This window comes from Lonchura striata, chromosome 13 (genome assembly GCF_050655825.1).
Source record: "Lonchura striata isolate lonStrDom1 chromosome 13, ASM5065582v1, whole genome shotgun sequence".
In the NCBI taxonomy this organism is placed as follows: domain Eukaryota; kingdom Metazoa; phylum Chordata; class Aves; order Passeriformes; family Estrildidae; genus Lonchura; species Lonchura striata.
This window is the reverse complement of record NC_140715.1, coordinates 6547764-6575498: the sequence shown is the minus strand read 5'-3', so window position 1 is coordinate 6575498 and position 27735 is coordinate 6547764. Positions and strand designations below refer to the sequence as shown.

The window sequence follows — 27735 nt, the reverse complement described above, 5'->3', positions numbered from 1 at the left end:
GGTGCTCCCAAGTGGATTTGGAAGGGGAAAACTTACAGTGCTTCCAGAACACTTCATTCTTCAACTGCAAACGAATTTAGCACATCCAGTGTTTCTGCAAACAGCACCTGAATCCAAGAGCTCTGCATTATCAGCTTATTAGAGGAAGAAAAGGGCAAGAAACCACAGCAGTCACGTGGCTTTAGTTAAAGATCTTCTGCAACAACCCCCAGTATCAAATGTTTCAGAAATGTACGATGCCAAAAGAAAGGAACACACCCAGAAATCCCTCCCACAAAACCCACAAATGCAGACCAACAATGAACAATCTCAAATTATTTATTAGGAAAAGACAAAGTACTGTTTCAACATTCGTACAGAACAAATGACAATAAAACCAGGAAAATAAACTGTAAAAAGTAGGCCCATGACAGAGGAGTTGGTTTATGACAAAGCAAATGAAATCCAAACTTCACTCATGCAAACAAGCAGTAAAGAATTATTTACAGTTTTGATGGGATGAATTACAGCATTGTCCATATTTGGGCCCAAATCAAATTACTCAGTGACATATTCAAGGGATCTAATCTGTACATTCAATAATGAGATTCTATAAAAAGAAAAATAATTTAAACAATTTACAAGAGCTGTATTACAGATGGCATAAAGGCATCATTTACAAGAGCTGTTTAACAGGTGACACAAAGGTATTAATGGTATAATTTATGATGAAAAATTTGTAGCACATATTTTTACATCACATCTTCAGTGTCTGAACAGTAAACAAAAAAGCAGAGACATACCATGAGTGCAATGTAATAGAATAAGGCAACTTAACCAAATGGCTCTTCAGAGAACTTCCATCATACCAGGGTTTACAAGTTACAAATTTGCCTCTCTGTTTTGCTAACTAAAACAAATATTTGAAGATAGCATCTGGTGATTATGAGGCCTGCATATGATGAGACAATAAATGGAAAATGACATGTTTCTTTGTTAAAATGCCAAAACTCAAGAATGTAAAGTGCAGGTTATCTAAAGCCCTCTATACCCTAACACAAACACATTAATTTTCATGTTCTAGGTGTAATTTAATGTTTCAAAATACTAATTCACTAGTCTTTCATAATGCATAATCTGAAACTAATATACCTCCTCTCAAAGCTTGTATTTACAATTTCTTAAACTGATTCCAGAAATGTGAATTGTGAAATGTCAGCAATTTATAGCAAAGTTTAGCAACCAGCACACTATATTCCAGTTCATTTTATAGGCGACAGTAATTAGCACATTTAGATTTTAAAATTACTTTAAATGGGTATTTCTGACTTTTTAACAGCTTTCCCAAACACTTACAGTAGTGGCTGACATTCTTGGAAGTTTTAGCAGAGAACAAATGCCAATTGTGTTGTACTTGCCACGATTTGTGCAAAAGGCTCAGTAACAAAACGAGATGAAGGGTAACATGGAAATCCAGCATTGAAAACCCACCTGTTTCCTGACGTGCCACGGGCCTCACACAAAGCAGCACAGGAAGCCACACCTGCCAATGACTTGCCACATTAACACACACAATCCACACAGTCAAAAAAAAACCAAACCCAAAAGGGAAACTCAAAATAAGGCCAAAAAGTATTGGCAAATGATAAAATTTAAGTCTGTCAAAAAGACCAGGCCATAAATATTTTATTTACAATTTCTATTTAGAATCTTTATTTTCAACAAATGATTTAGCACCAGCAGGAATATGCAAAGTAGCATTACTGTGTTCCCCAGGCAGAAGAGCTTGAGGCCAAATCTTGCTCATTATTTTAAAAGAATGACTTACTAAAGTAACTACAGAGTGAGCAGGATTTGACACTCAGTTATGCAAACTGAGATTGCTCAAACATATTCCATTAGCACATTAATAATTACAGACATATTACAGCATCATCTGAGATGTTTTCACAAGTGTGTTTTTAAGAATACTTAATATGCTTTCGATGGGTGATGTAAATGAAACCAGTAAAACAGGCTTATTTGTAGACTTTTGTTAAACTTAGAGAATTACTAATTTTACCACAGTTGACAAAATACTGGTGATGTACTTTGGAATACATCAGTAAAACTTTAAAGAACTTTAAGGAGGAATTATCCTTCTACAATGTGAAAATGCAATTTTTTTAACTTCCCCTGGTCATGTCTGAGGAATAAATTCTCCCATTTTACTCACAATGATTATGAAACCCACCAGCTCTGACTGTGCATTAAAAGGAAGTGAAAAAATTACCACACCCAAAGAGAAACTCTGTCCCCAACTCTGCATTGGGACCTACAGGCCTTGCTCAAACACTTCCAGCCTGACCCACAGATGTTTGTTCACTTTTTAACCTCGGAAAAACTGTTACATATTACATGGTTTTTAAGCCTACATAAAAAAAAGTGACAAGGGAAAGAATTAGTCTTGTTATAACCAGAACTGACCAGATCTAGCTCAACAGAACCACCCTGACCTTCACCTCTGCTCTGAAGTCGCTGCTTCCTCAGGATTACAGTGGTATCCAGCATATTCACAATGAAAGTGATATTTAAAAATAGGCTGACTGCAAATTTGTTCATTAATGAAAATTACTGACTCAGTGTGTAGGACACCATCTAGTCTTTATCTAGCAGAGATCTACTTTAGATAAAAGACCCTTCAATTAGCTTAAAACCCCATTGCTATTTGGAAATACTGAGAAATTAGAAGTTATTTTAACAGCTCTGGAAGCAGGTGTTTCCTGAAAACCTATACTGGGTAGAGAAAAAAATTATTACAGCCCTTAAAGGCACCTTGCAGCTACACTACCAACTCAAGTGCAAACAGGAATGTCACTGTACCACTGAAGGAGCAGATAATCAATCAGGAGAAGCCAGAGCTTTAGAATATACACCTGAGGTGAAGTGGGACAATGTGGTTTGTCTCTCTTCTTTCCACCCTGTAACTCTCAATTATGAGCACCTGTTGGCAGAATCACACAGGTGCTTGAGGGAGTTAAACCTCTTCAAAAGGCAGGGCAGACACCTGAACACACTTTGAAAATCTTGAGCAAGCTAAGACACAGGGTGCATCACTGCAGCTTCTCTCTGAACTCCTAAATATATCCAGACTTTACTAAAAAAAAAGAAAAATTGTTTGTATTTAAACCTCTGCTCAGTTCAGTAAAGAACACTGAGGATGTTTTAATTCCGGCCTGTTAAATATTCAAGATGTATTCTAAGAGTTCTTTCATTCAAACTGCAATTACCCAAGCAGACTTAGAAAGGTCAAAGTGGTTATGTTTAATAGGTTGGAATAACTTCACCTAAGATTGAACTTCTCTACCCAGAAATAAACAGTACTTATCTCATTATAAACTTGCATGATTTTTAGGGAGATAATGATACAATAAAACTGTGCATAATACTTGAAAGGACCAAGCTGGAGGGATAAGACCAAGAAATGCAAAATCTTTACCCCAAGACTAATGGCAACAGGGATAGGAAGCCAGAAACCTGATGATTTTTTCCTGATATCTCTTGTTGCACTGGATTAAAGGGATCATCTCCATGGCCAGTAAAATTACCTGCCATTTTCTGGTAAGTACATTGGTTAGGAAACCTCATGGATAAAGTCCCCAGTACCATAAAACTGGCATTCTATGAAAAAAAAGGCACTCGCATGGCTGACTGAGCTGCAAACGATTACACATTCAAAATGGGTTCTTACATATTATTTTCAAGAACTATCACACAACTTTCCTCTAGAAAGTGGTTCCACTTGAGAATACAACAGTAATCCTGAGAAAACCCCAAATTTTCTCTACTGTAATACATCACACTGAATCAATTCACCCTGAAGCTGCTTCAGCCAATTAGCTCTGAGGAAAAGAAATGGCAAGGGTGGAAGTAAAACCAGAATATATCAGGAAAAAGCAACTTACTTCAGTGACTCACATAAAAGAAAGAAGCATTTTCAACCTGTTTACAAGAGAATTTAGAAGAAAATACATTAAGGCTTATCTTGCAACTATTTGTGATGCCTATCATTTCTCCTGGTGGTAGGGTCATGTTTGGAGACTCTAGTAACAAGTTCTAATCTGACAGAAAATGAGATGAAACCCAAAGATGTGGCTTAAACACAGGACCCTTGGGCTTTACAACTGCTGTGGTTGCTCTTGTAATGAAGTAACAATTGTGCTGATAAAATTAGCAAAAGGAGGCCAATTTTTTTAGAAGCTCAAGGGAAATAAAACAGAGGTAGGGCATACTTTTTGATTCTCACAGTAGTTTCTATACAGTACAGCTATTCAAGAATTACTCCATTTGCTTATTTTGTAATTCTGTACAGTTTACTTAAAAAAATGTATGTTAGGTAACATCAACTTCAACTGGTTTCATGAACTATGTATTAGGTAATCATCTTCTATATGTGCTTTTGGTAAAATATACAAGTAGCTTCTAACTACTGCTTCAAGAAGACTCTGAGTATCACAAATTAAGTAGCAATAAACATGGACTAAAGGAACTGTTTCTACTGGAGCTGTAGTAGGTCTCCTAAAGTACCCTTTGCAAGTAAAATATGCAGTTAGTTTGCAAAATTTTCAGCAGGCTGTCAGAACATTCAGAAAATTAAGTTTTTTACACAGTTTTATAACCAAATAAAGATTATTTCTGATAGTCAATCCTAACTCAAAAGGAACAGTTTACAGCATTTATAAAGACATTCTAGAAAAACTGTATTCACTTATTTTCTGAAGTGCTCTGATTTAGTATTAGATCAGCTGAACTGTGAGTGTAATTTTTAGTTGTTTATGTCTATAGTGAAACATCAAAGCAAGCACAATGGAAATGTAGTACAAGTACCAAGAAAAGCAACAATAAATGGAACTGCATTTGTGATTAGCATTGCACTTAATGAGTTGCCTACTCTAAGGTACTGTACTCTTAAAGGACCACAGAAAATTTTAAAAGCAAAAAGCTAACATGTTACTTTGGGGCTTTGACTTTTGAGAAAGACTGAAAATAGCACAGGGGTTTCTAACACAAGGGGAATGTATCTGTAAATACAACATAGCCATGCTGTGGAATACTTGAGCAATCAGTTTTAAAAACCTTAAACCCCAAGATATGAAGGTGGTTGAGTCTGGCTGCCTCTCATGCACTTACAGGAAATAAATTTAACAGGAAAATATCACAAAATTTAGTCCACAAAAATTCATATAGCTACTGACTGCATAATAGTCCTGTAAGATTAAGATCTCATACCCTGGCTTCAGGACTAAAGTTCTTGTAATAATCACAACTGTAAATTTTAAAAATCTACAGAAAACCCCAAAAATCAGTTCCAGAGTATGGATTTTATCCCAAGGCCACAATTTGATGAATGGTTCCATATTGCAAGTGCATTAAATATTGGTCCATTTGCTGCTGCAATACAAACTCTGATGCTGTCCTCAACTTCCAAAAACAAACTTCCAAATCCAAAAGTAACCTTTCAACTTCAACATCTGCTTGAATTTTAATCAACCCTTACAAAATTAAAGGGAAACCACAATTTCAAATCAGTAGGACAGAGCAAAAATTTCTCCAAACCTCTACAAAAATAAGCCAAAGCACAAGAATTATGAGGTCCCATAAATAATCTATTATATAAATTTCTTCAGTTCTCTCAGGCTTTATGGTACCTTTACAAATGATGATTCATGATGGCAGAACTTATGAAGAAAAAAAAAAAAAAAGATAATCCAGTAGGCATTTTGGAAGTCACGCCCTCAAAAAATAGAAAAAAAATTAAGTCTTCCCCCCAAAACCTGCCTTCATTAATCACTGAACTCTTTTCCAAATCCAGCCAAAGACAGAGGAATCTTCCCAAAATACCAGCTGAATTTTCCAATAGATCAAGGTGAGTATCTTCATGAAACCTTCAAAATATCAACTGTTTAATCTGCTGCTTTGGCTGATTCTTTGCATTTCTATTTTCCCACTGGAAATTAAAGCATTAATATTATTTCCATGACACATAAAAATAAAATAATTACAATGTTTAGTGCAGGAAGCAATTGTTTACTCATCTTGTCAATAGTACCTTGCTGTGTTTTGTTTTCTGTAAGCACACGTAAAACTTGTGCTCATACTAAGAGTATAACTAATGAAAATAATTTTCCAGTCATCAATTCTATATATAAACTGATGGGCCTAAAGCCTTGGGAATAAACCTGCAATATTTGCATCCTGAGCACTAAAGGGTCTGGCATTCCTTCTTCTGGAATTTCTGGAAAGTTGTTTTCAGAGGATGTATTGCATATTAGAAGTTCACTACTGGCTACACGTACCAAAGAACATAAATAATAGCCACAAACAGTTCACTTGCCAATGCCCAGCAGAGTGAAACCCCATTCCTTACAACAGCAATACTCAGTAGCTTAATCACTTCTTAAAAAAGAGTTACAGAAAATCAGCTTTTTTCTTCTCCCCTCCCCAGATTTAATTCCCATCGACATAAACAAGTGTCATTCAGGTGGAAAATAGTTCAGTGTAGTGACATCTGGTATTTCAACTGAAATTTGGTAGCCCAAGCAGAGCACCAACAGCTCCAAAGTACCCCTGTATAAAAAAGAAAAAAAAAAAAATCAAGTTTAAGTAGGGTATTAAATTTTGCAGTAATCACATTTTAGTGACAACAACCATCTGATAGATCAGTGCTGCAGAAACAACACTATACACTTTTAATATAAAATATTTCACAGTACTTATTTAAGGCTTTGTGAAACAAACATTTTATCCTCCTTATCTCTAGCTTGACTCTAGGAGGTTTCCTGCCAAGCCTCACCATACACTGCAGGACCTCTCAGATAGGTTTCAGTGACTCCTAAAGCATGGAAATCAGGTTTGGTTTTTTCTTCCTAGAGAAGCTGCATCTTTTGCTTGTGAAAAAGTTTTCAATACCCATAGCAACATTATTCCCAAAGTAAAAGTGAAAAATTCCTTGAACTATCCACATATCACACTTTTGGACTGTTTACCTGCATGCAAAGAACCACATTCTCCTGTTTAATTATTTTTCCCCTGTGGAGTGAAATCTTCCTCTCCCTATAACTAAGAAGTATTCAAATGTTTAGAATACACACTTGAGCAAATGTAAGAGTTTAAAATTTACTCAAGGAAAATCTGAAGACGGCAGAACTAACAAGGAACCATTCCACTATTACTGTGGCCATCCGGTCAGACCGTCAGTCTTGGGACAAGAGTTGTGAAAATCAACTGAAGGTAACAGATGGAATGCTGTAATATTTTCAGAACCAGAAACTGAGGACAAAAATTCCCAACCCACTGGCCAGAAACTACAAGTCAGCAATTGTTGCACCTGTAATTAATACTGATTGCTTGTATTTTAACCAACACAGGTCAAAGTGCTGCATACTGTGTCTCAGCACTGCATACTGATCCAGATGGCAGAAGCTGCCCAAAAGCAGGCTATTCCCAAAGCATAAAATCCCTACAGCAGCTCTGAGGGGTCTGTTGTGGAATGAAAACAGGCCTTGTCAAAGCAGTCTCGACTTTCAAGATATTGCTCAAGCTCAGCTGAGAACAATGGAAGTGTTTCAAAGGACCAAGCTTTACATTGCTGCACTCTTTGAAACACAGTACTTACTGTTGTTTCCACCCAAACACAAGGAAAACTGCTGACCCTTAGCATTTTCTTGTTTAACATTTTCTTGTCCCTCTCCAGAGACCCACAGCATGAACTGAGACACCCCAAAGTGACTGAAGTACTTCCCTGGCAGAAAACTGTTCCCAGAGAACCAATTCAGCAAGACAAACCTCCTCTTATTTCTAATATTTACTGAGCACTTGGTGCCTCAGGATATCACACATGAGAGCTACTCAATAGAGGCATTTCTGATTTATGGTGAAACAGTACACACAGATAAATGAGCCACAGCATACCTCATGTTCTAGGAACAAGGCCTTCAGCTGACCTTTTGACCAGTAATCCAGTGCATATGCAAGAAGCTTCATTGACAAAGTATTCACACGCAGAAAGTTGCCAACAAACACAACTCTGTTTATTTTCTAAATAATAAAAAAAGAAAACCAGCAAAGGATTAAGTCTTTTCACTGTTTAACACAGCTTTGAAAAATTAAGCTATGAAAAGAACACTGTCTAGAGCAAGGAAAAAAAACCACAAAAACACCAAACAACCCACAATTAAAACATGGTTCCAAAATTTAAAACACGGCATACTTGGGGAAAAGGAAAAATGGTGCAACCCTCGAGAATTAAAGGACAAGTAGCATTTGTGTTTCAAATTAAGTGAGCATTTTCAACAATCACACCAAAGAAAAAACCCAGCTAAGAAAGAAATGAAATGAAAGCTACTTCTGTTTGGTAGAGAAGACTCAATGCCTTCATAGCCCTGTACAATGCTGCTTGATCCATATGCAACAAGGCAGCACTGTAAAGAAGCCGAAGGCAGTAAGACATGACAGATGTTCCTTTCATCCTCAGCCCCCAGTACACCTCAGCCTGACACCAGACTAAGAGTACTTGAATACTAAAGTGAGCTGTGAATTTTAATCAAGTCCAGTGTAAAAAAAGTGAAAATCACTTAATATTCCCCATTAACTGAAGTAAATCAAGCACTAAGCAAAACATTAAACATTGGTTTAACAACCCGAGAGGAAGAACCAAAGAAAATGTAATTGTGTTAGTCCTTAGCACAATGCTTTAAAAAGCACTTAATTGCATTAAATAAATGATCTTTTCAAAGTTATTACAATAACTAATATGACCTGTAGTCAAATGTTTAATAAGCAACTGGTTTTTAAGCACCTTGATTAGTCCCCAGTGAAGACAAAGCAGACACAGTTAAGACACAAAAACGTAATTCTGCAGGAAGTCAAAATAATTACATTTATTTCATCTTTAGACATCACTTCAAGGTACTACTTTGTGTATCCCTATTAGTTATTTCTTATGGTTTGTAGTTCTGTGACATAGCTGGAATTAGACCAAAAACTCCTTGGAATAAAGGCAGTTTGTGAAGTTTACAAGTTCTGATTTGTCCTCAATTACTCCCACCCTTAAATATAAATTGCATAATTTGCCTGAGACATACAGAATGTACTTTCAACTTCACCTTCATTTTAACTCTTATTAAACTTTGCCATAAACCAAAAAGACAAAACTAACACTCACAAAATTACCTTCCTTCTCCAAGACAGACATGAGAGAAAGATAATGAAACTGAGGGAGAAGTTACAATATTAAAACTAGAAAATGTAAGTAAGTAATCTGGCTCCTAAGCAAAAGGAGGAGTACTGCAGCTAACAGGGCTGTTGGTACTTCTGAGACAATTACATGCAAAGATTTTAAGCAGAACTCTAAATTCAGTTACCCATAGTCTCCAAGAAAGCTGTTACTAAACGTATTTTATCCCAAGTTTGTTGACAATGAAGGAAGAAATCCCTGCTGCTCAGACACTCACGTCTTCTATGCCTAAATTCAGTATTCTTCCACAGCTTCTTGGCTGTCCACACTAATCCTGAACACATACTGGATTTTTTTTTAAACTTTGAGAAGAAGGAGATGGCAGGAAACCTTCTCTGTATCAACCAGCAAGATGAGAGGTGTCAAGGCAATTTTAAAGTCTCAAGAGCTAGAAAAAGTTAACAATAATGTTTATCTAGAAACAAGGCTTTGATCAGAGGATAGTTTCAGCTTGGAGAAACTGCTGGAGGCTATGATTATGCACTGCTTAAAGCAGGACTTTCAACAGCTTATATACTGCAGTTGCTCAAGTCATCTATTTTGAAACCTCCAAGCACAGAGTCCACGTCTCAGGGCTGGATGCATTCCCTAGGTGACCCTGCCTTGGCTGGGGAGTTGGACTACATAACCTCCAGGAGCCCTTTGCAACCCTAACTGTTCTGTGGTTAAAGTACTAGGAAATGCTTCAGAATATTTTGACTGTGTCTGGAGAAGTGGGACAAGGATATCTTTGTCAAAGAGGAGGGTACCTGATGAGGAGCTTTGTTAAAGAATGGAGCCTGATGCCTGCAGGCAAGCACAGGATGTTGTGATGAAGGACTTGAAATTTTCTTGCTAAAACAGGGGCACTGCAGGCTCAATTCAAAGCTCCATGAATTTAATTTCATTTGAGAATGTATTAACAGGTTTAAAATTATACACCATTTCAGCAGTCATTTCATGTGAAGACAAACAACAAAGCTGTAGATAGATCATTTCCTTGTCAGGTTTTACCTCATTTACTGCACACATCCGGGCAATAGAGCCAATGTTATTGGTGATGGTGACCAGTATGGCTCTAGCAAGATCTTCTTTACTGACAGACTCCCTCTTCTCTTTGTAGATCATATTCCCAAAACTAGAACAGCAGAAATGGCTATGAGTTACAAAGTTATTCATGTGCATTTGAAATAATTTCAGAATGGATTTTTTAATGCTGCAACAAAACCTGTGTCTCATGTTTCCTCTTTGAGGAACTTGCATTTTAAGTCTATATTAAATACAGGAAACAGTCAATTGTGTTACAATAACAGCCCCCCAGCAAATTATTTTTGTTCAGATTGCTGACTTACATGAAGAACCACCTACACTAAAACAGTTTTATTCTTCACAGAAGGCTACTCTGAAAATCTAGTCACTGTAAATTAAGTCACTGTTTGATTGGTAAATCCTCCACTTCTCATGCTTGCTTCCTCACAAATACCTATACATTCTTCTATTCTCAAAGTAGAAGAAAACCATGAATTGAATGATTTTATGATGGAACACAACCCTCTGAAACAAAATGAACAGTGACAGAATGCAATTTAGGTTACACAAATGAAGAGTTCTGGATCAGAAGGGCACTTCCCTTTCCATGCACAGCAGAAAAGCAAATACAAGAATCCATAGCTAGGCGTGATATTTCACCACCAAGGACTCTGTGCCTAACTAACAGATTTAAGTCTGTTTGGAGAGCAAGAATACCTGTTATTCTAAAACTCAAAAAGCCATTAAAGCTCTTAAGGATCTTAAAAAGCAAATGAGAACAGAAAGTACCAACATAAAGCAAGTTAAAATGTTATTGACTGAAGTGTAAAGTTCACACATATTAAAACCTCTCAGCACATGGGCTCTTAAGAGGCTTGGACTTGGGTGGCTGGAGAGAGAGAACAATTAAGTTGCCATGAATTATTACTCCCTATGGAATAACAGCAAAGATTTAATGAACACTCTTATGTACATAATAGTTTTGCTTGCAGAGTTTATTTCTCTTATTTTTTGTAAGGGTAGGAAGCTGTAATATCATCAATAATATTCCTCAGTGGAATTAATGTGTGCAGCTGTGACACAAGTCCTCTGTTGATGACAATGACATTCTTATAGTGCAAACTATTTGTGTTCAACAGCCATCATCAGTGAGAAAAGTAGTTAAAACATTACATCAAGTGTCTGTGACAACCACGTTTCCAAAAAAAAAACAGGAATTGCTCCACAGCAACACAAAAGCCATCTCCCCTCACCTTCCCTTTACTAAAAGACTGTAGGCAATCAAAAAGAAATTGGTACTTTTTCTTTTTTTCCTCTCTTGTACTGGTTTTGACTGGGACAAAGTTAATTGTCTTCCTAGTAGCTGTCTGCTGGTTTTAGCTGGGATGGTTGATTCTCTTCATTGTAGCTACTATGGAGCTGTGTTTTGGATTTGTGCTGGAAACTGTTGATAACACAGGAATGCTTTTGTTATTGCTGAGCAGTCAAGGCTTTTTCTGCTCCTCACTGCAACCCCACCAGTGAGCACAATGGGGGTGCACAAGGAGTTGGGAGGAGACCATTCTGTTCTGTTCCATTTCTGTCCTGTTAAACACTCTTTATCTCAACCCACCAATTTTATTTTTTCCTCCCAGTTCTCTCCCCCATCTCACTGGAGGGAGTTTCTGAGTGGCTGTGTAGTGTTTAAGTGCCTGCTGGGTTACAGCACACCACCTCTGCACTCTGTTCCTGCAATGACCTCATGTTCCCTCTGACTCACACAAATCTGTACATGAAATACCTCAGGAGGTTTCTTCAATATTGACCTAGCAGGCACCTGCACTTGCACATGGCTTTAAATCAGCAGGAAAGCTGAGGATACATACTTTTAGGATAAAAATGTAACTTGACTACAATAAAACCTTGCTAAAAAGCAGTTCTTTCTGCATGAATAGTTTAAGTCTTGTTTTTGAAGCTCCACAAACCAACAGAAGAACCCACAAAGAGACTCCTGCTTACCTGGATGCTACAGCCCATCCTGGTAAACCAAATCTTTCATAGTCCCCACCATAAATATCCCGAACCAGCTTGTCAGCGTGTGTGCTGTCTCCTTTGGATGCCATTTCCAGAGCTTCTTCAAAACTTTCACAGCCTGTCAGCAAACTGCATAACCCAAGAAAGGTCCCTCCACCTAGACTAAGGACAGAGAAAACCAGTTGCTTTCAAACAGCATTTCATCACATGAAAGATCCTTGTGTCACTGCCCCATAGAGTAACAACCCCAACATTGATTTGTAAATTACCTTGTTCCAGTTACTCTTTTATAGTTGTCTTTGGAATGGACTGATAAAATACTGACTCCTGAACCAATGTTAACAACCAGCAATGGGTATGGATCATCCAGGTTAAAAGGCATCTTTTGGCATCTCTCGGGATCCGAGGCATTTTCAAAATAATAGCACTCTGCCTGGCCATTGAAGCTGACAGAGTCTATGTACAATAAGCCTTTGACAAGGCAGTCAAGCTCATCCAGTTTGTGCAGCTGGAGGTTTCCAATCTGTGTTAAGAAAGAAAAAAAAGACTCTGGCAACATGTTCTAACATTGCACAAATGTGCTACAAATTCATGACTATATTTGTAGTCAGTAGTAGCGTATTTGTAGCCCAACTTTAAGAAGCTATCTCACGTGACTAATTCAGGAATTTCAATGCCACTATAAAGCCAACAAAGAATTTAGATCTAAATTCTGAATACATAAACTTAAACTAGCAAGTTAATCTGAGTGTAAATCTAGATCTCAGAATCAAGAATAAAGACTCAGTAAAAGTATCTGCTTTGGTAAGCTCAAAGACCACTTTTGAGATACTAAGACATTTCTCCATTGAAAAATTAACAACATTTTTCATTAATTTAAATTAATAAAAAGGTCATCAAATACCCTAGAGGCCCCACTGTGTGTCAGCTTGGTGGAACTCACATCAGAAAATCTGTTCAAGGTTTGTTGGATTCCTCCCCCATCTTACAAGTCAAAACAGTAATTTCTAGGATATCAGCATATAAAAAACTCAATGGCATCGTACTAACTAGCCTTGCAACTTCATTAACACTCCAAGGATCACAGGAAAACCACAGGTCAGAAATTCTGCAGGGCTCAAGGCTCTCTACAGCTCATAGTTCTGTACGCGATATTTAAGCTGCAGTTCTCTCACAAAGCAGAAAGACGATTAACTGGTGCTTTCCAGGAAGGCTGTAACTAATTAGTTAGTACAATTAGTACTACAAAATATTAGAGCTCTCCAGTTTTTCAAAGCTCAAGTAATTTTAACCCATCAGCAGCAATGCTTTTAGCATCAGCTTCAGGCAGAGGCAAGCCAGGCTACCTACTGTGCGAAAGTCTTCCTCGAACTTGTAGGCACCACCACCAGTGGCACAGAGCACCGTGTGTAGTGTTGAGAAGTTTTTATTTCTTCCCATTTGGATAAAGGTAGGCAAATCATGAGTTGGGAACCGAATAAAGTGCAAGTTTCCTCTTCGAGCAAAAAGGGTTAAGTCTTTCAGCTCCAGGTGGACATCCCGAATGCCAGTGGATCCGTAGGCGACATTGGAAGTCAGGTATTTGCGGATGCTCTTCAGGCTTTCCACCTCCTCCTGCTCCTCCTCTGCAGTGATGTCAATAGGTTCAAAATAGGCAAGTTTGACCAACGTTCCCCCAATGTCCATGCCAAACCATGGGAAAGCTGGGAAGATACAAGAATGAGCTGTTAGGTTTGTTGAAGAGGACAAAGCACACACGGAGATAAGACTGACTGGGTTGTACTTTTCAACAAGACAGACATTACCAACAAACCTCACAGGAAAAAAGAACTAGTGCTCACTTCAATTACCTGACTTTAAATGCCTCTCTGGCCTCATGTAAAAATGGAAAAATGAGCAACTCCACACATTTAAATGCTATAAGGTGCTCAGAAAGCTCAACTAAAAACTCCCAAACTACACCCTGTCTTTCAGACCAACTTCTAAACAAAATGTAACCACTTTTTTTTTTTTATTGAGACCAAAGGATTAAAATAACCTTCACTTCTAAAATAACAGCTCTGATGTAGTTCAGCACAAAGACTGCGTGCATGCTTAAAGAAAACAGGTTACACATTACAGCTGACAACAGGGGCAGCCCAGGTGCTCCTCCTCTAACAGTGCCTCACATAATGTGGTTGTTGAGAGGAAAGCTTTATGCATGCACTTTAAAAATTGACACAGTTAAGATGCCAAATTTCTATCTCTTGAAGTTAAAGGGATAACAAAATGTCCTATTAAAAAGTGCAAGCAAAGAGAAAATTAATATTACTGAATTTAGGTTCCATTTTTTTAGTTTCTTGTCTTTTTTTTTTTGGTACCTTGGCTAGGAAGGGGGAATTTCTGTACTACAAAATAACAACACTAAACCACAAGTGCTTTGCCTTTGTCTTTTATGTGGGTTGGCTGCAGTTCCTAGAAGGGATTTTGTCTATGACATGCAGGACCAAAATTTGAATATGCCTGTATCAATAAATATTCTTAACAAAGTGCAGTGAAATAGATACTTAGAAACCCTACAGCAAAGTCAACATCTTCAACTGAGAGTTTTCCCACTGTCATTTCTCAGACAAAGATCCTGGATATCCAGCTAGGAAGCTCATATTCTATTTCATAGATGACACTATAACTTACTTGGTTTTGCCTCCTCTTTTTCTTTTTTAGTATTCCAATTTATCTCTTCAAATGTAATTTATAGCTTACAGAAGCATGAAACTCAGGAACAAAACCAGAAAGATGTTAATATGCTTATCATGAGCAAAATGCAATTACACTGTATTTACATTACCAGTGGGATCTGTGCTTGAGAAGAATGACCTACCAAAATATTGTAATGCATTTAGGCAAGGCTGGCTGTGTGTATTCATTTATTGAGTGCTAAAGTTAAGAAATGAAATTTCAATGATGCCTCAACTTTCAGAAATGGGCATCAAGAGAATATTGTCAGACATTAACAAAAAAATTTTAGTTGGTTATCTTACTTTGAAAAACTATACTTAAATACAAAGGTAAATTCTGTGAGTAAAATCTAGCTTGAAGTGGAAATGAAGAAGTTCTATAAACCTGGTATCTTTTCCATAAAACTGAGGGCTATGCATAAGACTAAGCATAAAGAGACACATGAATTGAGTTTGTGATTGCATGCCAGCCTTCTTCACCCTGAGACTCCAGACACAAGAAATTTTGTCATCTTACTGTTTGACCACAATTAGCTGAGGATTTAAGTGATCTGACCAAGTTTCAACCTCTTGCCATGAAGAACAAAACTGAAGAAGGGCATTTGGTTCACCCAGCAGAGCAGAATATGCCTGTAGGAGTCAACCCAAGCCATGCAGAATTTAACTAATACACTCCAACCCAAGCACTATCTGGATTCTTCCTGTTCAGCAGGCCCAGTGAATAACTGGGATCTTGTCCTCCAAAACAGGAAAGGAGGAACAGCTGAAAGTTCATGTGATGAGTTTAAGGGTGATTTGGTGCAAGTCATGCTTGTTTGCCAGAAGATCCACTCCATCCCATGTTAAATGATGCAAAAAGCTTTTGCAAACACAGCATTAGTCACGCCTCTGTAAGTCTTAAGGTTTATGGATCTTGTACACCAAGTAAAAACAAGAATAGCTGAACTGTACCTTTACTCCATAATTTAAATGAGAACACATATTATGCTGAAAAATGGGTTCATGCCGTACAAGATCAGTTTTCTGGGTTAACTGAGTGATCTTAACAGCCATGTACAGACTTTGAAACTGAAGAAATAGGCCAGTTTTCACCTGTGACAAACCCCAGGAAGTTTTACATTTTACTAATGAAAATTTGTCATGATTTGGCTGACAAGTACATTGCTCAAGTGTCATTTGGAAGGTGGAGGAGTTCTGACAAGCAACTGGGCCCACGTACTGTTAACTTAGTCCTTATACCAACAAGAAGGTGTTACACAAGGATTCTTGTGCATGCAAGCCACTCTTAATTGATTGATATGGATTTTATTACAGGTGCAGCCAGGAAAATGAAAGCCATTTTGTCTTCCAAACACAGAAGGGGATCTATGTACACACAAATGGCAAGGGCACAAGCAGCTGGGATTGTAAGGATGCAAGATTTATCCATGCCTGAGCTGTCCTTAAATAATAGAAATACACTGAATTCAAATTCTACCGAATTTGAATGTAACTGTACATGGACACAACACGGAAACCTCAAGAAACTTCCTCTTACTGCTACAGGTTTCTTAGGGTAGATCGTGGCTCGGGACCCATCATATCTGGATGCAGAGATACATAAATGACTCTACAAAAGGTATTTTTACACTTATATTTGTGGGCCATGCTTCTCTTGAGAGATTTAGGAACGGAATGCCAGCAGCAAAACCCTTAGGAAAAAACAGCCCCAGATATCAGCTTGATCCTTTCAGCAGTCACATTTACAGAAGCATGTCTGGATGAGGCCAGTGCCAATTACACAACCTTTTTTTCAAGCTTACAGGTCTGCAGAATCTAGGTTTGAAGACTTGCACAACTGTAACCATCTTTCCACAGCTTCAATCCATAAGGAGAGTCAATTCCTCTGCACTAAAATTGGTCTTTTTTCCACAGCTCTGTGGGGATTAGATAATTAAAAGATTTTTTTCAGCTCTTCCTCTTATTGTTATTCCCAGGAATATTCCACAAAAAGTCATGCACAGCTCAGAGATATTCCTTGCTGAGAATTTAACTGCTATTCACAGAACAAATCCAGGGCCCAACTTTTCAAAGTTCAACTCCTCTCTGCAGTGGTCAGCAACAGTTTGAAAAAACGAAAAGAATCCAACTTTTTATTTAACAAGCCCATGCCTTGCATAAACTACATAAAACTCTCAAAAACACACATTCTGCTTTTAGAAAGTCAGGCCAGGTTCTGCTTAAGAATACACAAAATATAGATCTTTACTATCCAAGAAGAGACAGATACTTGAAGTAGAACACTAACTGGGAAGTCAAAACCCATATGGTGTTTAATGAGATACTTCACACCAAATTAACTATCTTCAGGACACCAAGTGGAGTACCATAACATACAGCCTCCTTAATTACAAATCCAGATTTTCTTTCACTCCCCAGCTCTGCCAGAAGCCACTGTGGTCTCTACCTAGATACAGCAACCAGAAGCCCTTACTATTGTAACAGATTGCTCAGTACATGCTGTGAAGACAGCTCTGAGGGGCAACCTGTTCAGAATTTAAAAAAAAACAAAAAAAAAAAACAAACCCAGAAAACAAACATGATCTTTAAAAGGATTCCCTAGAGCTGCTTCCTGCAATTAGAAAAGTACTTCCCGCAAGGGAAGAGTGCTGTGGTCATGTAATGGTGGAGCAGTTCTGCTGAGTAAGAAAACCCACGCTGGTGTGGCTGTTGCTTGTTATTTAAACCTTCATCAACTTTAGAGATACACAGAGAAGCCTCATTCCCTTGTGTCTGCACTTCTCAAGTTTGTGCTGTACAATCACTGGCAGCAGTCTTAAGGTTACTTATATCTTATCATATAAGGTCTTTACATGCCAAATGAAATAATTACAGTACATGTCTTGTTTATGCCAATGCAAGCACAAAGGCTGCTGTTTTCTTTTCCATGGGTTCTTCAGGGTTCTTCACTCAAAGACTTAACTACTCCCCCTTATTCAGTCAAGCCTAAGATTCCTCAATTTAATGTTCTATTTGTATTTTGCTTTTAAAAAATGGGAAACAGATTCCTGTTAACCTCTTTCCTATGAATGTAATGACATATTTGAAACACAAACACCTTTGAAATTCTTCATTTTCCCTGTAAGATAAAGAAACACTCTGGGTCAATCTTGTATAAATTAACAAGAATCAATCTTCAAAGAAGAGTAGCTAACTCCTAATTCAAGCTGGGAGCTTGGCACCATGGGAAAAAAAATAAATTCACAGCTGTCAGTGACAGCAAAGAACAGCCTACCACATTTTGTGTCATCTCTGTAAGAAAGGTCATGCATTATTAAGAAATAAGACTGTTGCACTCCAAGTAAAAACACGGCTTGGGGAACAACTGCCAAAGGGTGCCAAAGTTCATGATGCTATACCACCTTAAAATACAACAAAGGAAAATCATAATGAAATCTGCAAAAACTTAAACTTACTTCTGCCAGCACTGCAACAGTTCTTTATGAAAGTAAGCAGTATTATCAGCTCTGATGCCCAAAATGTACCTAATTCAGCTCAGTACACAGCCTTTGATATCAAAACTAACCTTGATCTCATTCTTATCTGAATATGGACAAGGCAAACAACTATTTAAAAGTTATACTGAACTATTACACAGTTAGTGTTTATAAATACATCAACTAAATGCATTTTGCAGTTTCTCCAAATGCATTTTCTTCTGTGCATGTGCATCCATTCTCATACTTCCAGCATTTCCCTAAAACATCAGCATGCAGTGAAGTTCAACCTGATGGCAAATTTTAACAGCTAAATCAGCTGTGGGGGCTAAGGCAGCTAATGTGAGCTATGGGACAAGTTAAGGGAAAACACAGCAAAGCTTGCTGACTTGCTAAATTAAATGGGATCAACCTGAGGGCTGGGCAGCAAAATACCTTTGCTGTGCCCATGAACACCAACCTACATGGCCTACGAGCCTCTACAGAGCAAAACTGTACTTAAGTGTCCTTAGTGCTTGAGACACTGGAGACTTTCTCTCCTTAACAAGTTGTGTAACAGGTTTGTGCTTCAAATATCCCAAGTCCAACTGGAAATACATTTGGGCTGGACAGAACTGAAATGCAAACTAAATGTATCTGACACACCCTGGCACATCCTCCCATTTTCCTTGTGGGAAAACTCCATCACACTCTGCAAACTCCCACTCAGCCACCTCTAATCACGCTCCAGAACAGCCCCATTCACAGTGGGAGGACAGGTGGTAATGGGCAATTACAGTAACTGCTCTTCATGGGCTTCATCACTTCCTACAAATGGGCACCACATAAAGCTTAATACAGGACAAAATATCACTGCTTTCAGCTTCTCCCTCTTTGCTCATTCTGGTAATTTTGTTGACATTTCAGCAGCGGTGTCTTTGGGGATAGGTGCTATTATGGTGAGATACAGAATGCAGAGGCATAATTTAACACTCAAAGATGCACTTTGTGTAACACTTTTAGTATACACTGTTCTTGGCAATATTAATCCATTATTTGAAATACATTTTTCAACTGCAATCAGGTGAGAGCCTGTAGGATCTGCTATGGGCTAATAATCAGCTTTCAAGGACTAATAAGAAAATGCTAGGATATCAAAAAACTATGAAGCAAATTACATGGGAAAAAAATCCATCTATTTATAAAAGATCCTCCATCAATCCAAATGGATTTTTTTTATCAATTTTACTACACTAATCCTCCATGTGTCCACAATGATTACATGCTTCCATAGAACCACACTGGAGAAAATAGACTTGAAATTTTCATCTTTCCTTTATACTGATGCAGGATTTTGCAAATCTCTGCAATGTACTTTCATATATTAGTGTGTCTCAATTCACCTCAAGGGAAATGCAAGCACTTGTTCTCAAACCATTTTCAATAAACAATCAAAAGGAACAAACTGCAAAAAGTAACATACACAGTGTATCAAGTACTCCAAGTCTCTGCCTTTCTTTCAGCACTGGGTCACACTCCAGAGCCAAGAGGAAAGGCTCCAGCTGCCCTGGAGAGAGCAGCATGCTGGCACAGCGCTCTCGCCTTCCCCCGCCAACATGCACAGCTCTGAATGAGCTCCTGCTCTCTTCCCTTTGGGCAGATCCCACACAGCAGAATTCTGCAACACTTGCTGCTCTCACATTTATCATCTTATCCCACAAAGAACCTTTGGAAATGTCCTTGAAAATTGCCAGCCCTTCTTCCTCATGGGCACTTCCTCAGAAGAGCTATCACGCAACTGCTGCTTGGAAGGCTCCTCTGGAGGTCATCTGGTATGACCTCTCTTACACCAGCAGGAAAACTGCCAGCACCAGATGAGGTCAGCTACAGCTTTGGACAGTCAACACTTCGAGGCCTCAGAAGTTTTTCAAGAATCCTCCTACAATGGAGACTCCACAACCTCTCCAGCTTCCACTGCGACACTGACTTAGTACAAAGTTTTCCTCATGTGAATTTCTCTTATCTTCCTTTAAAATGCTTGACTCCTCTCATCACCTGCAGATGAGATTTAAATAGCTCTTTACTAGCCTCTTTCAAGACAGCCAATCTCAGAAGCCACGTTCCATAAATTCTGCTGTGTTTCTCACAGTTTTTACTCCGTCAAATAAGTGACAGCACTAGTCAGGTGAAGATCTGGAAGGGAGGACCACACAAGTATGTCTAGGCAGTGTACCCAGATCAGGAGCTCTGAAATGATTTGGTGTTTCTATTTTACCCTCACCTCTCTCATGCCAGCCACTGCAATCAGGCCTTCTTTCCTGATGCTAAACATCACAGATATAAGCACAGGTAGACTAAAGCAATCTGCTCAATTCTACTCTGCAGGTTCTTAAGTAACCATTATCCATTTTTCCCCAGGACCACATCTGGCTCCATCACAGATGATTAGGTACTCACTCGGTCTAAGAAATGTACACTCAGCAATTGTGCTGTAAAGTGTCTACAATTGTCTTAGCCAAATGATTTGTAAACAGTCTAAAAGTGGTATTGTGAGCCCAACTCAGCTTTCACATCCAAGGGAGCATTTAAGCCAAACTGACCAGAGACCTTGAACATCAATTTCCATCTTCAGGGCTTCTGTGGTCCTGGTCCTCTTCAAACTTTCAGCTGCTCTCTCAGTGTGATTAACCATGAGAGAAATCAGCAGACTGAGTCTAAAGTTCACTGCCTAAGAAACTCTGTGCTATTATCTTTTAAAAAGCCACCAGCTCCAAAGTGTGTTCAAGAGTCAAGAAGAAATAACTTAGTTTGACACTGTATCCTGACCCTCCTACTTCTGCAGGAGTTCCAACTGTTTCTAATTCCCATCATGAAACCAACATCAAAGTTCAAATTCAAGAACTGTAAGAGTATAACTACAACTGCAGCATATTTGGGCAGTTAAAACATTTGCACTGTTCTTTAACCATGAGGCTTAAATCCACCACTATAGAAAACAAAGGCTTTGAGGTCCAGCAGAGACAGTCCTGAAATTAGCAGTTTTATACAGCAGGAGCAGACATAGTCTCCCCATTCCAATTATCAAACCACTATAACCTTTTACAGCCAGCTACTGCTGTCTTGATCAGATTTCTTAATATTATACCAGGGGAAAAGAATGTTGCCTGAACTTTACTCTGCATAAACATCATTACAGTCAATTCAGCAATTTCCAGGCACTGACACTAACAAGAGGTGATGGTTAGTTGTGTGATACAAGATACATATTTAGGGTTTTCCCACCAGACCACAGGAAACAACGTACTTTCAAAGCCTTTACAGATATTTCTAGAGCTATGCTAATACTTCCTGTGTTCAGTATGTGTTTGGTGATTTTCTTCCTCTTGGGCTGCTCAAAAAATAAATTTAAAACATCAACTTCCCATATCCTGTCTTAGTTCCATGCTGTTCACTAGCCAGTCATGCTGTATGAACCACACGAGGCCTAGCCATCCATCCTAGCCTAGCCAAATTTGGGACTAGCAAATGAGTTACTATACAGTAACTCATCCTGAAAATAAGTCATTAAGTATTATAGCAAAGAAGAAGATGCTAAACTCAGTGGAGCAAAACCTGCATCCCTTTCAGCTAAAGCACACCTGTATGAGCTTGACAGGTGTGTTGTCTTGCACAGCTGTGCATCTGTTACAGTGAGAACACATCAACTGCATTTAGATTAACCACATTCAACCCAAACCTTCTTTCCAATAAGTAGCTGTAATCTTAAGACATTTTGTTTATATTCACCTGAGTCTGAATCACGTTTGCACTCTCCAAGACAAACATGGCACTCCAGAATAACACATAGCAAGAAATATCATTTCAGCTGTGATTATTAAAGGGGAGCAATCAGAGCATTTTAACGAGTTATAGCCAAATATTAGTAGATATTCTAAAAGGAATTAGAAGTTGATTAGCCCTTAAAAACAAAACTGTAGGAACTGCAGCCACCTGCGCAGATGTTCAGCACAGTGGCGAAGTGGTTCATCAAACACAGCGCCCATCCCCAAGAAACTGATTATATCACTTTCTATTCTAGTCCTTCCGCCGCCAGCACTGAGGATCACCTGAACCCCGACCCCTCCCTCAGAGGGACGCACAGGAGCGAGACGCGTCTCTGCGGGCATCTCCGGGATCCATGGATGGGCACCGCCCGCCGCGCAGCCCCGCGCCCCCCGCGCCGCCTCCCCCGGCCCGGCCTTACACGGCTTCTTGGCATCCTTGATCTTCATGGCGCTGCGGCGGCGGCCCGGCTCGCTGCCGGCCGGGGCGGGTCTCCTGCCGCTCGCCTGATGGGGCGGGCAGCGGCGGCGGCGGCTCCGCGGGGCCGGGCCTCGCTCTCCTGATGCTGCTCGCCCGCCGGGCGCCCGCCTCCGGGGGAGCGGCGCTGGCCGCGCCCGCCGCTACGCCCGCGGCCCGGGCAGGGGCCGCTCCAGCGGCGGCATCGGCGCTCGGGCTGGGGCGGGGAGACGGGGCGGGGCGGCCGCGCTCCGCCGGCGGGGCGCCGAGCGGACGGAGCCGAGCGGCAGCCGCGGGACGCGCCCCGGGCGGGGAGCGCGGGGAGGCTCCGCTCGGCCGCTCCGTGCAGCAGCGCGGCCCCGGCGCTGCCCCGCGGAGCCCCGGCGGACACGGGCCCGGCCGGCACAAGATGGCGGCGGCGCCGGAGCCGCGGCCGCGCACACAAAGGGGCCGGGGCGGCCCCGCGCCCGCCCCGCCGCTGCCGCAGCGCTGCCCGCCCGCGCGGGGCGCGCCGGGAGCCGCAGTCCGGCCGCGCCTACAGCTCCCGGCGGGCCCCGCGCCAGAGCCGCGGCCGGGCCGCGGCGCGGACGGGAGACCCGAGACTGAGCCAAATACGGGGAAAAAAAAAATATCCGTCTATTTATAAAGGATTCTCCGTCAATCCACATGGATTTTTCATCAATTTTACTACACTAATCCTCCATGTGTCCACAATGATTACATGCCTCTATAGAACCACACTGGAGAAAATAAACTTGAGATTTTCATCTTTCCTTTATACTGATGCAGGATTTCGCAAATCTCTGCAATGTACTTTCATATATTAGTGTGTCTCAATTCCCCTCAAGGGAAACGCAGGCACTTGCTCTCAAGCCATTTTCAGCGAACAAAAGGGCGGTGAGCAGGCCTGCTGCTGCAGCCGGCTGGGGCTCTGAGGGCTGCGATTATCTCACATTATATCGCTGTGTCGCTGTGTGAGACCGGCACTTGGCATTCGCTTTCATCGCCCCTCGCTCGGACTGCAGCGCTCTCACAATTAAGCACCGGAGCAGTGTGGGAAACAGCATCTTTCCTGTGCCTGGACAGTAACTTTATGTCCCTGGAAGCGCTTCCTCACCTGGTGCAACAAGCTGATGTTTAATCACAGTCATTTGGAAAACACCTCTGAGATCACTGAGTCCAGCCTAGGACCGACCACCACGTTACCTAGACCAGAGTGCCACGTCCAGTCTTCCCTTAAACACCCCCAGGGACAGTGACTCCACCACCACCACCTTGGACAGCCCTTTCCAATATCTCATCACCCTTTCTGTGAGGAAATTCCTCGTGATATCCAACCTCCCCGACCCAGCCCTGTTCCCTGGGGCAGAGCCCGACCCCCCGGCTGTCCCCTCCTGTCAGGAGCTGTGCAGAGCCACAAGGTTCCCCTGAGCCTCCTTTGCTCCAGGCTGAGCCCCTTCCCAGCTCCCTCAGCTGCTCTTGGTGCTGCAGAGCCATCCCCAGCTCCATTCCCTTCTCTAAACTCGCTCCAGCCCCTCAAGGTCCTTTCTGAACCGAGGGGCCCAGAGCTGGACACAGCCTGGAGGTGCCCCTGCCCAGCACAGGGACAAGCACTGCCTGGTCACACTATTCCTGGCACAGGCCAGGATGTCACGGGGCACTGCCAGTGGCACAACATGGGGAGGTCTCCCACCGGCTGCTCACAACCAGCAATAATTCAAAATGGGTTGTTTTCACTTTCTCCTCTCTCCTTTGTGATAAAGTGCTATGTGATTATAGATCAGTTACCGTGACCTAGGATGAACCTAGAAGCTCTGGTCTGGGTGGAGGATTTGGGTATAATCTCTGTCTTGGAAGATGAAGTTTCTTTGTGTCTGGAGTTCAGCCTTGGCAAAAGTCTCTTTTGAAATAACTGTTGACATACCAAAAAGACTAAATGTCTGCTGGGCACAAGGTTTACTCAAAAACCTGCTGTGTCAGGACAGGAGCTTTGTCTTTTCACCCTCCATTCCCCCACTGCTCCTAAACATAAAACCTATAATATATTTATTGTTCATTTTAATCCAGAATCTTACATTAAAAAGCCAAAATTCTCATCTGGATGCCTTTTCCCTGTTTTCCTTTTTGAAATATTTGTATTTGGAAAACCTACTCTGAAGTCTTCTAAGTGTTCGTTTCTCATCCTTTAAAGGAAGTTCAGAGTTTATTAGCAAGGCTGCAGAACTTCTCTCTTTCTCTAAGCTATGTGTAATTGTGGAAATTCCTGTATGTTACTCTTAAAGTGAGGAAATTTTGGTGTGGTTTTTGTGGTTTTTCACTGCAATGTAGTTTACTATTGAAACATTAAACACAAGCATTTACATACGTGTTAGGGAATACAAGAATTTAGCTGCTACCTGGAAGTTAACTTGCTCATAAATATACACAGTGATTGAAAAAGAGTCTTTAATTTCCTGCCTGTCACCAGACTGTGCAGTGTGGAACGTTTGGTGTAAAATGAGCTATCCGGTGTCTTGCAGACATCTCTGGTGGGGTTGGGGAAAACAGATCTGCAGGGAGATTTTTTATTACCTTAATTCTGAGGCATTTTTTGTCCAGCACTGACACTCTGACTGTTTCCTACACACCTTCTAACTCTAGAGGAAATGAAATACCATCCCTGGGAAGTGCTGGTAATATATACATGCAGAAATAGAAGAAAAAATATAGTTTACAGCCTGACAGCTGTCTCTGATTCCTGCTGTCTTGAAACAGGCAGAGAAGTTCCTGACCCAGCTTTTCACTGAGGAAATGATAACTCTCCCCTTCCAGCAATGCAGATTCACTGACTGCTTTCCCAGCCTCAGACACTGTCAGGACAAAAATGCATATTTTGTGCATGGGTTTTAGGAGCAAGTTCTGAATTTTTATGCACTGGATGCCCACTTTAGCTATTGTGTCAAGCAAACCCTCTTAACTCATCTCCCATGTGAAAAATTTGGATAGATAAAGGCTTTATGATAATGAATGAGCTAAGGGCTGTTCAGTTAAAAACAAGATCAGCAAATCAGAAGTTTTGGTTTCTTCACAATAAGCTGCAGTGTTTTTTATCTGAATGTTACAGCTAAGAGAGAATTTGTGAAATAAAACCCCAAAAAATGAAACTGAAATCAATGCTCAGCTATCTTTAGTCCATCTCAGAGCTGAGGTTTAGATCAAATTGGAAGTTTAACACAGGCCTGGGGGAGGCTCAGAACATTTATTAATTTGCAGAGCAATTGATTTATAAGTTATGAGCCCTTTTAGATTGGAGTTATTTGTATGTCAGTTAACACATCTCTTGGAAAAGCCCTTAAGTAAGAATAAATAAATCTGAAGGTGAATATATAATCAGCTATATAAATACAAATGTGTGTATATATTAAAAAAAAATATATATATATACATGCTTAAACAACTACTGTCCTAAAGTACTATACAGTATCTTTGGGTAATTAAACCAAATGAGGGAATTTTATATTAAGGACCTACCTGAAGGTATGACTTTTAAAAAAATCAGTTATTACTGGGGTGAAATGAAAATTGTTTCATTGCTATATAAGAAGAGCATTTATTATTGGTATGACCAACTTACTCTGTGTCTTGGTGCCATAAATCATACTTTGGTGTTTATCTCAACATAGTAAATAAGAAAAATATTAAAACACCCCATCCCCCAACAGTTCAATGAGTGCTTTACCAGGAGAAACTGGGTTAAGAGATGCAAAATATGCTGGTGTGTAATTAAGGAAATGTAAGGTGCTGTATAAGAACTGCCTGTTGTGCATGCTCTTATCACCTGCTAGGTGAAACTCTGATATTATCTCGTGTGCTGCAAAGTCCCCACCTAAATTACCTTGTGGTATTTGGTTCCTGTAACCTTGCTCTGCAACAAGTGTCAAAGGCAGGGCTGAGGCTTTTGCCTGTCGAGGTTTAGCCCCAGTCAGCAGTGAAACCCCTCCCAGCCACTCCCTCACTCCCCTGTCTGTGGGACTGGGAAGAGAACTGGAAGGGTAAAAGCGAGAGAACTCTTGGAATGAATTTAATTGGGAAAGTAAAATGTGTGCATGCAAGAAAAGCAAAGCAAGGAAAGAATTCACTGCTTCCCATGGGTGGGTGCGTGTCCAGCCATCTCCAGGGACCAGGGCTCCATCACATGTGACAGTGACTTGGGAAGATGGACACCATCACTCCAAACATCCGCTCTTCCTCCAGCAGAGGAGCTGGTTAAATGCTGCTGGTGAAAGATTAGCTGGAGGGCTGGACCACTGAAAATGCCCTGATTCCCTGTCAGTTTTGAGCTATCCCCTGAACACTCATTTACCTGCTTTCCTCCCTTCCACACCTCAGAGGGAGGATGTCCACCTTTCCTCCCCAGATAAGACACAGCCTTGTAAAATATTATTTCTAAAGAAAATGAGCGATCATTGTGCCGTGGGGACAAACCTCATAGACAAGTCAGAGACGCCACTGCCATCCCCAGACTACCTTGAGCATCACTGTACTTTGAAAGCTCAGAAGGCCTGGGAATGGAGAAGGCCAAGAGATCACACATGAGAAGATACAAAACTGTGCAAGTCTCACAGCAAGCTCTGTTCCTTGTGCTTGTGAGACTGCATCACAGATGAGTGAAACTCCTCACACCAACAGCTACTGCTTGTCCTGCCTGCCTGCTCTGTTCCATGCCCGAGGAGTTTCTTCTGCCTGCAGGGCTCTCAGAGGGTCAAGGTGCTTGGAGGAGCAGCTGTGCTTTCTTCACAGACCAGAGGTGTCACAGGCTGTGGGGTGTGTGCCTGCAGCTTGGAGACCCTGCATGCAGTGCTTTCACCTTGGTGTGGGAGAGCAAACAGCAGCAGAATTGGGGTAGAAACAGCAGAATCAGTTGCTATTCCATAAGGTGCTAACATGGAAATAATCAACATAACAGCAGCCGTGTGACACTGACATCAGACCTCTGTCCTGAGGCTGCCACAGTGAATGGGCACAAACTGTC

At 40.6% G+C, this 27735-nt stretch overlaps 1 protein-coding gene across 3 annotated transcripts; it reads right to left on the bottom strand.

Moving 5' to 3' along the window:
• Positions 1 to 300: 300 nt before the first annotated feature.
• On the bottom strand, positions 301 to 22849 carry PANK3 (pantothenate kinase 3). 3 transcript variants are annotated; one of them, XM_021528614.4, is made up of 7 exons: positions 22690 to 22849; positions 13625 to 13977; positions 12544 to 12797; positions 12260 to 12436; positions 10247 to 10370; positions 7930 to 8055; positions 301 to 6585 (listed from the first exon to the last, which is right to left on the bottom strand). In XM_021528614.4, the coding sequence occupies exons 1-7, from the start codon at positions 22715 to 22717 to the stop codon at positions 6535 to 6537; spliced, it is 1113 nt and encodes a 370-aa protein (XP_021384289.1). In that variant the 5' UTR covers positions 22718 to 22849; the 3' UTR covers positions 301 to 6534. The 3 variants fall into 3 exon arrangements, with proteins under 3 accessions (XP_021384289.1, XP_021384288.1, XP_085447307.1); XM_021528613.4 differs by having other exon boundaries at positions 22586 to 22726; XM_085591181.1 differs by lacking the exon at positions 22690 to 22849 and adding an exon at positions 22437 to 22488.
• Positions 22850 to 27735: the final 4886 nt, after the last annotated feature.